Source organism: Equus asinus, chromosome 24 (genome assembly GCF_041296235.1).
Source record: "Equus asinus isolate D_3611 breed Donkey chromosome 24, EquAss-T2T_v2, whole genome shotgun sequence".
NCBI classification, from domain to species: domain Eukaryota; kingdom Metazoa; phylum Chordata; class Mammalia; order Perissodactyla; family Equidae; genus Equus; species Equus asinus.
In genome coordinates, this window is record NC_091813.1 from 60,696,073 (window position 1) to 60,708,632 (window position 12,560).

At 35.4% G+C, this 12,560-nt stretch overlaps 1 protein-coding gene across 11 annotated transcripts in view; it reads right to left on the minus strand.

Annotated features, from left to right (window-relative positions):
* PTPRK (protein tyrosine phosphatase receptor type K) overlaps positions 1–12,560 on the minus strand; it is a 514,767-nt gene that overhangs the window by 105,279 nt on the left and 396,928 nt on the right. For all 11 annotated transcript variants that reach the window (XM_070496694.1, XM_044753877.2, XM_044753876.2 and 8 more), the window contains exon 8: positions 1,004–1,306. In XM_070496694.1, coding sequence (XP_070352795.1) covers positions 1,004–1,306 — 303 coding nt within the window. The remainder of the gene's footprint in view (positions 1–1,003; positions 1,307–12,560) is intronic.

Here is a 12,560-nt window from a genome sequence, read left to right on the forward strand (position 1 = left end):
TCTAATTTAAACTTTTCACAGAGATGAGAAAGGGAGAACTAGAAGGGTGAAAGATTGGGGAAGGTTACAGAATTATTAGAGCCAGGGCTGAAAACTCATGATTCGTGACTTGCAGTTCAGTTTTGCCTCAATTCACTATAAAGCACACTTATTTTTCCCCACATGGTTTCGTTCATAAAAGGAAATTTTGAAAATGAAATGTGTTACATTGAAAGAATACATCACTGTTATTATTAGATCACCATTTGTACACTTTTTTGTATAGGGTACATTTTTGTTAAATGAGAAAATGTATTCATGTTTGCTTTAATGACACACTATAGTGCTATAGCAGGTGGTGTGCATGTTATAATATTAATATAAATGTTTGCTCCTATTATTTAATAATTCAGAAGTCACACACATAGAAATTGGACAAAATACAGTTCAATTACTTGAGTGGTAATAAGAGGGATAAAAGATGATAGCTAGCCGGTATGTGATAAGGGCCTTAATTTAGACTTAAAGATATAAACTTTGGCCTTCTTTTATATTTAGATTCACATAAAACCGTCTAAAAAATGAATGGAATAGGTAAACAATGCTATTTTCAAATGTTAAGGAAAATGAAAGTACCCTCTATTGGTCTGTAAAATGCAAAAAACTAAATTTTAACTAAGTGCATTTCACCAATAGGTAATCGATATAGTGTCATGAATAGCAAAAATTATTTTGAACATTTGATAAGGAAAACTTTATTAAACTTTTAGTGTAGTTGCCACTCCCCTAATGTATAAAAACAGAAAAGAGTAGAGGGTACATTTCCTCTAGTGTTTGATGCTACTTTGAGGAATATTAAGCTTTTCTGTTAAAGGCGACTCCTTCCAACGTTAACCATGTCAAGAGTTATTTAGCAGATTTCAGAATCCACTTCAAGGTTGGGTACTCTAGGAAAAACTGTAAGCAATTACATAATTCTTGTTATATAATTCCCACTTTTTAAAATAACGAAGTACGAGCATACCGTCTTCATCAGTTTGAATAATTGTCTCTTCACTCTCCTTCCTGCCTTCTGGGTTGGTCAGGATCATCTTGAGGCTGACATTTGTATAAGGCGGCAGATGGTTCACAACATGGTGAGGGGCCTTCGGGTCCATGTCCAGACAGTCTGCCTTGCTCTCATTGTGACCATGGAAGTAATGGTAGCAGATAGTGACATTAAAAGTGTGGCAACGAGTAATGTTGTAACCCAAGGATTCCCAGTCCACAGCAATGCGCCTTGCCTGTATCTCAGCAATCTTTAAAGTCTTTGGGGTTCGCATAGGTTCTGAAAAACAAATCAAAGACATAGATTGCTGTCAATTTTACAATAAACAATCTTGGAAAAATAAAACACTGAGCATGATATAGCATGTGTAAACCTAGGAAAATCTGGAAGTCATCTTTTTCTTTTCTTTTTTTTTTCTGAGGAAGATTACCCCTGAGCTAACATCTGCCACCAATCCTCCTCTTTTTCCTGAGGGGGGTTGCCCTGAGCTAATATCTGTACTCATCTTCCTCTACTTTATATGTGGGATGCCTGCCAGAGGATGGCCTGATAAGCTGTGCCATGTCCGCACTCGGGATCCGAACCGGCAAACCCCGGGCCGCCAAAGCAGAACACGCGAACTTAACTGCTGTGCCACTGGGCCGGCCCCCCAGAAACCATCTTTTATCCTCATTTTCTTGATATACTCATGATCTTATTCTTGAAGGTTTCGGTCAGGGGCCGTGATTTACCAATAGAAAAAGAAAAGAAACGTAAAATGTCCACAGTCCATAGTACTCAGGAACATGGCAGAAAAATAAAAACCTGAAAATGTGGCCACGATGCCTTTACAGTTGTTGCTGTTGTTATGGTCCAATTCTCCACTTTTCTTTTCTTTTATCATTATTGAGCAAGTGAATTAACTAATATATCATAGTTGATAAGAGTCAACACGTTCTGCTCTATGATTTGTCACGTCACCAAGCTATGCTGTGTACTAATTAGTCTAATTGTAACACCAAACTACCATTTATGAAAAATGATGTTGATATTAATGAACATTTATTATTTCAGTAATGATGCTGTTCATCAAAGCAAAAAAAAAACCTGAGAAAAATTACAAGAACACACGTGGATATTCACATTGTCATCTATCCTTCTTGATCTCTTTCTAGGAAACACTCAAGTCTGACAATCCATTCACTGTCACCCAAACCAAACTGGGAGGTAAATTTCCATTCAACTGGAAAATGCTGGCAGAACTAAACACTCCAAAGACTGAGTCCATCCGTCACTGCTTCCCAAGTGTATTCCTTCCTCATGCAAGACTAACTTTAATCATCTAACTTAATCAAAATAATTACTCTATGAAAGTCACGGCCATGGCACGGTTTACACAGTAAACAAACCAACACGCAGCAAAACTTTAATACACTGACTTGACCAGTAGATTAATGTCAAGGCCAAGGTCAAGACCTTGTTAGTGCCTCCCTTAACTCACTAAGGACAGACAATGCTCTTGCTAAAGGAAAATCAGTCAGGAAAAAAGAAGAAAATAATTAACACCAAAAGTCTAGTTTGGATGTTTTTATAAATTTTCATTTTTGAGATTAAAATCTCAGTTCTGTAAAAATAATCAGCATGGTACACAGATGGCAAGCCCAAATTGGGATTCTAGTTCAATGTATTTAAGGTGAGATCTGAAATACACGCTGGTGGCTATTTAATTTAAAAATTCAAAACTACATATATATATATATACATGCAAATTAATCTTTGGTAGAATCCAACGCTTAGGTTTTAAATGCTGTCTGCTAGTCTTCTGATTGTTCACAGTATCCAGTCTCGCTATTTTACCACTTTTGTTTCATGTGTCTTATCTGAAGCACTGTAGTCGGCTGATAAAGTCAGCTGGAAGACAGATGTGGTTTTCTAATCATTTAAGAAATCTCTTTACACGTCCAGCTCTGTGCTAAACATTTTCCCCACCAGGCACAAGAGTGAGGTGATGACACTTTCACTTTAGCCTACTTAGACTGAAAGCACAGTCTTCAGCACCATCGTCCACCAGCTGACTAGGTGGTTGGTTAGGTAGGATCATCCTAAAATTCCCAGATAAACCATCATTTTGCTGCCTGCTAGACAGCAAGCACATACAAGTTAGTGGCCATGTTCAGGTTAGGCCATACTTTTTCTAAAATTATCTAGAATGAAAAAGTAAGATTTCCCCAGAAAATACCCGGAATATATGAAAGAAAAATCTCCCATACAGCAATGAGAGAAAATATCAATAAATATTTACTCCTCTGGTTTAGTTTTTTTAGGTCTAGCATTTATATTCTTATTTTCTTATTTCCATACACCCCTCATTTTGAATCTGGCATTTTCCCCCTTTATAAATTTCTCCATTTCCAAGTGATCGCTTTCATCCATCTTTTGATTTTATCCTATTATTCAATTTTCACTTTTCAATTGAAAAATTTTCACTTGCATTCTAATACAATTTTAAAAGCATAAGAAAGGAAGCACGAGAGAAACTGAAGAAGACACAAATAAATGGAAAGATATTCTGTGCTCATGGATTGGAAGAATCAACATAGCGAAAATGTCCATACTACTCAAAGCGGTCTACAGACTCAATGCAATCCCTATCAAAATTCCAATGGCATTTTTGAAGAAATAGCACAAATAATCCTAAAATTTGTATGGGACCACAAAAACCTTGAATAGCTAAAGCAATCCTGAGAAAGAAGAACAAAGCTGGAAGCATCACACTGCCTGACTTCAAACTACCTTGCAAAGCTACAGCAATTCAAACAGCATGGTATTGGCATAGAAATAAGCACACAGATCAATGGAACACAATAGAGATTCCAGAGATAAACCCACAAATATATCACCAATTAATTTACAACAAAGGAGTCAAAAATTTACAATTGGGAAAGGACAGTCTCTTCAACAAATGGTGTTGGGAGAACCAGGCAGCCACATGCAAAAGAATGAAACTCAACCACTATCTTATACCATACACAAAAATTAACTCCAAATGGATTAGATTTGAACATAAGATCTGAAACCATAAAATTCCTAAAAGAAAATACAGGTGGTAAACTCTTTGAATAGGTCTTTGTATGATTTTTTGTATCTGACACCAAAAGTAAATGCAAAAATAAGTAAGTAGGAACTACATCATACTGAAAAGCTTCTGCACAGCAAAGGAAACCATCAACAAAATGAAAAGGCAACCTAGTAAATGGGAAACAAGCATAATCATATGCAAATTATAAAGAACTCATACAACTCAACAGCAAAATAAGCAATCCAATTAAAAAATGGGCAGAAGATCTGAACATTTTCCCAAAGATATACAGATGGCCAACAGGTACGTGAAAAGATGCTCACCATCACTAAACACCAGGGAAATGCAAATCAAAACCACAATGAAACATCACCTTACACACGGTAGAATGGCTATTATAAAAAAGACAAGAAATGAAAGACGAGAAATAAATGTTGGCAAGGATGTGGAGAAGAAGGAACCCTTGTGCTGTTGGTGGAAATGGAAAACAGTATGGAGCTTCCTCAAAAAATTAAAAATAGAACTACCATATGATCCAGCAACTCTACTTTTGAGTATTTATCTGAAGAAAATGAAAACACTAACTTGAAAAGGTATATGCATCCCTATGTTTATTGCAGTATTATTTACAATAGCCAAGATACGGAAACAACCTCAGTATCAGTCAACAGATGAATGGATAAAGAAAATGTGGTATATAGATGTATATATACACAATATATATACACAATATAATGCATATATATATACACACACATAATAGAATATTATTCAGCCATAAAAAAGTAGGAAACCTTGCCATTTGTGACAACATGGATGGAGCTCAAGGGCATTATGCTAAGTGAAATAAGTCAGAGAGGAAGAAAAACACTGTATGATCTCTCTTATATATGGAATCTAAAACAAAGAAACAAACAAAGAAGCGTATGGATACAGAGAATAGATAGGCAGTTGCCCGAGGTGGGTTTTGGAGGGTGGGAGAAATGGGTGAAGGGGGTATACATTTATTAAAATTTTTTTAAAAATTAAAAAAAAGAATCTGTGTTACAGATGTATGACATAACTTCATTTAAGGGAGTGGAGGAAAAATTTACCTAAGCAACCTAGGAAATAAGTAGAGACTATTGACAAAACAACACCGAACAAAAAAACAGTGGATATTCATAGTAATGATTTAAAGTTCACACATGACTTTAAGGTGGAATAATCATAGACAGACTATATTTCTAAACAGCAAAGTTAGAGGCTTGTTCAAAAAAAAGAAAGTGGATATATGAATGTTACAAAGGGGAAATGAAAAGTGGCAAAGAAAGAAAAAGAAGCTATTTAACACTTTATGGTCTAAGAACCTTCAGAAAAGCCTCTTCAATCTGCCTGTTACATCGCTGATTATATTTCTACATTTTCTCCTAAGCGAATCATAAAATAATTAAATAATTTATTTCGCAATTTATAAACTAAAATAATTATAGAAATAAATAGAAATTTTCTTCTCCTAACTAATCTCATTATATCCAATTTCTTTTGACTTCTGGCCTCCTTCACACGACCTCTCTATGTAACACTGAAAACAGGAATGGATGCGCTACTTAATCTCTCTGCTCTGCGGCAGCAGCTAGCTGACTAGTTAGTGGAACTACTTGAAGTCCTGAACAGCCCTGGAGCGAAGGCAAAGTTTGCACAAACTTGATGTTTCTCCAGCCTTGGAAGAGCAAGAAGAGGCGCAGATATGTCCATACTGGGGGACCCAGTGCCAAAAGCAGAAGCAACTCATTAGCCCCTACTCTTTCATTCCCATGTTAAATAAATAAATAAATGGAAATCAAAGCACACCTAGATAGCTCACAGGCCATGATAGAAGACAGAGTAGTAGTTTCACATCCTCAATATTTACATTTCTAAGAGTTGGTAAAAGACATATTTACTGTGTATTATGTACAAAACTACACAGGGTTCACTCTGAGAATTTTCTTTTGGTGTATTTAAATGCTGCTTACTATGACACTCACATAAACTATATTTAAAAACTTTCATTTAAAATGAGGAAAGGGTAGGTTTATACATGGTATACATATGTGTATAAACCACCATCATAACTTCAGTAACAATACTCTATTAACTGGTACAAAAAACACAGAGTTGTGAAAAGAAATAGTCTTCTAAGAGGCAAAGAATCTTTCCACAAGGTCAATATGGTATTTAATATCTATATTTTTCACAATGGCCTGAATAAATGCTGTAAACGGCACTGTTATTACTAAAATAGTGACTTAAAACATAATCTGAGTGTCACCTAGGGCAATATTCAGAAACACAAACACACAGCAAAGTAAACACACACAGATAACACACAGACACATCCAAAGTCAAAGCTGTTATTTCGAGCTATATGACATTTGCAATAACTTAGAGGCAGTCGCTGTCTAATTACACTTTCTCTTAATTGGCATGTGCCTTATATTTTTTTCCAGTTTTTACTGAGGTGAGACCTTCTCAGCTATATATATATATATATATATATATATATGTAATGCATACATATATGTATTCAAGCATGTACATTTATATATATATACATATATATACACACATATACATACACACATATGATAGGCACTCTGGTACGCAACTCCTCTGAATTCCATTAGGGCTGACAACTACATACACGCGGATCCTTATATTAGAGTATAAACAGCAGAGCCTTGAGATTGTTCTACTACTATGAAATTCATTCAGAGAAAATTCTGTCAAAGAAGTCAACAATAAAATTACCTAAATTCATCACCCTGATCCATTATTCTTGCCCCTTACCAATAATTGCATTGAATTTCTAAGATACCAATACATAAATAAAAATTTTAATTTTCTAAGTGGAATAATTACTTAAATTGCCCTAGAATAACTGGAAACAGAATGATATTGCTCAAAAGTCACTATGTTATATACAAGCTGGGCATAAGTGCTGTTTTAAGGATTAAATAAGGTAAAGACATGACCTGGTAGGGTGAATAGCACATAAACGAATCACAGTAAATAATATTTACAACAAACAACATAAATAACCATAATGATGATAAAACAATGGAGGTCACATTCATCAATGCACTGTCTGTCAAATGTTTTCAAATTTACTAAATGTTCTTTCTTCTTCCCAATTTTTTACTTTCTATTTGCAAATTTTTATTAGGTATTCCATACATGTGATTTTATAAAACAGTTTTCTCTCTTTTTCTCTTGTTTTTGCCTTTCTAGCAAAAGGAAATTTGGGAAAGAAACAAGAAATTGAAAAAAGTTGTGGGGCAAAGTTGTGGCAGAAACTTGGGAAGGAATACAGCAAGGGAAGGAACTTCATGCAGCAAAGGATGACACTAAAATATTCTGAACAAGTCATCCATCTATTACGAAACAAAAATAGATTGCCTATTACATAAAGTAGGCAACACCAGACACTGTGGAGAATGCAAAAATGAATAAAACAATAATAGACATTGGGGCTGGCCCTGTGGCCGAGCGGTTAAGTTCACACGCTCCACTGCAGGCAGCCCAGTGTTTCTTTGGTTCAAATCCTGGGCTCCGACATGGCACTGCTCATCAAACCACGCTGAGGCAGCGTTCCACATGCCACAACTAGAAGGACCCACAACAAAGAATATACAACTATGTACTGGGGGGCTTTGGGGAGAAAAAGGAAAAAAAAAAAATCTTGAAAAAAAAAATAATAGACCTCAAGGGGCTTAACATTTACTTAGCAAAGATAAGCTAAGAAAAAAAGAAAAGTAATTAAAACAGTATGATATAAATGGTATATGAATGGAACAATATACTATAGGAATAAAAGAGGGAGAAATAACTTTCACCTGTCAAATGGAAGAGACATCTGCATTAGGCTTCAATGGACAAGGCAACAAGATCTAGAGACATAGTTCAGGTAAATAATACAAAAGCAGAGGAAATAAGGTGAATAAATAGGCAGAACACAATTGGAAAAAACATGTAATCCATGTGGTTGCTATGCAAGTTATCTAGTAGAAGATTATGTAGGAAAAACTGGTTGGGAAAAGATTGGGAAAACCTTGGACGTCATGGTAAGATATCGAACTTGATCTAATGTGCTACAGAAAGTCACTGAGTAGGAAATTAACATAATCAACTAATTTCTTCAGGAAAATTAATTTAGAGGTTGTGTCAAATGTGCAGACACTGGAGGTGGAGAAATCCAAAGATTGCAACGTGTTAGAGGAGAATAAGGGGCCAAGAAGGAGTGTGAGTTCAATAGAGAATAGAGGTAACTTTAGGTTGGAAATTGGTGAGTCAAGAACAGCTCAGTAAAGACAGTAAAAGAAAAAGCATGAAGTCAAACTTCCTAGATCATGCTACTTTTTTCTTTTTTTCGAGGATGATTAGCCCTGAACTAACATCTGCCACCGATCCTTCTCTTTTTGCTGAGGATGACTGGCCCCGAGCTAACACCCGTGCCCATCTTCCTCTACTTTATATGTGAGACACCTGCCACAGCATGGCTTGCCAAGCAGTGCATAGGTCCACACCCGGGATCTGAACCAGCGAACCCCGGGCTGCCAAAGCGGAATGTGTGAACTTAACTGCTGCGCCACTTGGCCAGCCCCTAGATCATTTTACTTTTTGAAATCTGTGTGTTCAGTACAGAACTTAATCTAACTGCTTCCCCTAAATCATCAATTGAGGGGTTCAGACTGGGTGAAAGGACTGAGGACACCAGCAGAGGAATTAGAAAGGCTCAAGGCCACGTGTGATATACTTGGAGAACACAGTGGTGGTGGTGGTGGGAGTGGCGCAGAAAGAACACTAAGAAGCCGGTGAAAGAACTGACAGGCAAAATCTAGTCCTTTCCCATTCTCTCTTCCATGCCTTCATTCATTTCCAATAAATCCTAGGAAAACACTTAACTATTAGATTTTTTAAAAAGTATAAATATATATGCAATAAGACATGTCAGTATTAGCTGGTTTTCTTTATCCTTTCTGCAAAATGTTGATCAGCCAGGTTTACTAACTTTTGCCATTCCATTTTTCTTTATATTGTTCACCTATTTCCTGTTACAGGGATCAAGGACACATGAAATCAAGAAGAAATAAAAAGATATGGCAGAAAATTTACCTATCAAATTTACAACCAGTATTATACAATTAGCAGGTAAATAAGGAAGTAACACATCACCGCCCACAATAAAATTCTAAACAGATCCAGCATGGGGTTTCTGCCCATAATAATTTTTGTGTCAAATATTTTACCCAACTTGATAGGATAAAATGAAGAAATATTTAATAATTCTCTGAAGGTTAAGAAAAATAAAGGCAACATAAACAGACAGAACCTGTTGACTTAGAGTCACCTCTCAATAGAAAGATGATTTAATAAGTGGTTCTAGATAACAGATAAAAGGGAGTTCAATTTTTTGGTACTTGCTAAACAACACGTGACATGACAGGTCAATATCCATGTCCTTTTGTAGTGCTAATCTCTAGTTAATTCTGAAAGAGTTGTGAAAACAAAAGCTTTAGCAGCTAGCTACAAGAGAACCAAGGGCAGGGATCATATTTCCCTAGAATCAGTTTTTAATGATAAAACTTATTATCCAGCTGTCAGTCAGAGAAAAATAGAAGAAGTCCCAAAGCTCATGCCAAGAAAAAAAGCAAGATCTTGTCAAAGATGTACACAAATTAAGAACACTGAAGCATGACAGGGAGCTTGGTGCTCCTGGCTGTCTTTTCATCAGAAATCTTAGAAGCTGACTGCAAAGCACAATTTCCATTCCATTTATCAAAACAAATACAGAAGAGTGAATTTCCTGACTGCTAGAGGAAAATATTTGTTAGTGAAAAATAAAAAATAATTGAGACAAAATTTCTGAACAAAGGAGAATTTTAAAAAGGGAAAAGGAAAAACACATTGGCATACCTTGGGGGAGGAAAACACTTAAGGTCTTTGGAAGACACTGTCCTCACTTTTCCCTATTGATGCTTTGTATTTTTATTCTTTTCCTTGTAGTGAGGATGGAAGATAATCAAGGTTTTACATTGCACATCTTTTCAATCTTGTAGCATCATTAGTCTTGCCAAAAAGATTTCATCTCTGCTCCCATGGGTCAAATTGAGTTAATGATAAGTTGGTGAGATGACTTGATTAATACTGTAACATGAGGGAGCCTCGGGTCCAGGAATAATCACAAACCAACTGTCAGCTCTTTTGGCTTTCTGGCTGTGTTATTGAAATGACATGCCTGGACTCAGGGGACAGAGAATGACAGGGAGTGCATGGCTCACTCAGTGCTATGCAGAGTCACAGTAATATTTACCCAGTACCATCAGAACAATACTAAGCACATCATCAAATTAAACCAAAACATGTCATCTTCGCTGTTCTCAAGAGTCTGACCGAAGTTCATCAGCTAATTCTGATAAACTAAACTGCATCCTCTCTACAATAACGCTAAGGAAATCATTTGATTTTTGAACAATAATACCATAGTGCCAGGGAAAAAAGACAAAGATAATTTTTTCTCCAATAGATAAATCCTACTATCCTAATGTCTTATCACGAAACCCAATTTTCAAAATATGGGCAGTTGAAAATTTGGGGACTCTAAAGTTTTTCACTTAAATTTTTATGTAATAATATTAGACTGTGTTGGAAGAAACATGTAATTACAATTCATGAATCCACTTCAACTCATCTCTGATATTGCATATTCCACTTATGTGTTATAACTTAAATAAAATTTAAAAAAATGAAACATTCTCTATACATAACTGCCTGAACTTGGATAAAACAAAATAGAAAAAAGAAACAAAATTTTTGTAATTTATAGAACAAAAAAGAATAATCTACTCCAATTGTAAAAACAAGTTTTATTTTTCATAAAAATTTTTAGCAACAGCATTAATTGAACACAAAAAGGAAGAGTGACTTGTATATAACCCTGAAAAAAAGTAATATGCAAAACAATGCTTCATAATATACAGATTAAAAACAAGGTGACTTTAGAGGAGCTGTATATAACAATGACAAATTTTAGAGGTGATTTTCAGTGCCATCTTCATCCCTAAAAAGAAGATAATGATACACCGCTTAGATTGTCCTAAAAAATGAGGTAAATATTTTGTATGCCAAGCACAGTGTTTATCATTGTACATGCTTGGAAATTTTATTTTCTGAAAAATACAGCAAATAATTTTAATATGTTTTAAGTTCAAGAGCTAATGAAAACAGAACCTAAGAACTTAATTCTGTGTAGCGGTTACAGTGATGGCTCCAACTCTTCACCTCTCCTCGTATTCACTCTGCCATGTGACTCTGCAATTCCTCACACCAAAGAAGTGGGGTCTATTTCCCCATCCTTTGATTTTGGGCTTGCCTTGTGACTTTCTTTTGTCAACAGAATGAGCTAAAAGTGATGGTGTGACAGTTCAGGCTATATCTCAAAAAGTCCTGTGAGGTCCTGCTTGCTCTTACACCTCACCATCACTTCTAGAATAAAGGATACATGTGGAGCACAGCTGAGCTGTCCTCGTTGTACCAGCATAGCTCAGTCTAGATCATCCAACAGCGGTAGATCTGTGAGACAGCCAAGATCATCAGAGGCTGCTAGCCAACCATTCCAGAAGTGGGAGCAATACATGCCTGCTTTATGCCACTGACGAGATTGTGTGGATAGCTGTTGCTCAGCATGTTGAAATAACTTATATTCCTACTCTCCTCATTTGGTAAATTACCTTAATATTTGTGTGAAGACTGTGTCTGTGATCTCTCCATAGAACAGTACTATACAAATTTTCTTTCTCCATTAATGAGTTGTACTGAGCCACTACATGCTTACTTAGTACTATTTTTGTAATAATAGGAAACATTTATTAAGTGCTTGACATATGCCAGATACTTTGGTAGAATGATTGACGCTTTAAAAGAATGACTTTAAATGAATTTGTTTTTGTCTTTGTTTCCAAATGCTCTTTCAAGGTAGGTTCATTTCCTCATTATGCTCCCACTGATACTAATCTATTAAATGTTGGACTAATAATTCTATGAGTGATAAGACATGTCAATACTTTATTCTAAGCTATAATAATTGAGATAGTAGTTTTCTAGTACACTATTCCATCATTGCAACATAACACATTAAAATACTTCAATTTTTTATATCAATATGACTTTGCAGGTATATATAAAAGTGAATCTGCAAGAGTCTAAATTTTTTTTACTTTCAAGTGGATGTCTGACAGAAAAAATAACACTTACATATACATTTTTTATTCAAACCCCTCTAACACTGCTTAGATGCAGAAATAGTACGTTTTCCCCAATTATATAACTCCTTTGTCAACATCTTATATCTGTCCTTGAATGAATCAGTCAATTTAAACTAGGAAAATTGTTATAAACTCAGTTAATGAAATGTTAAGAGGGCCCATTTTAAGTGAAGTTATCTTATGACATGAA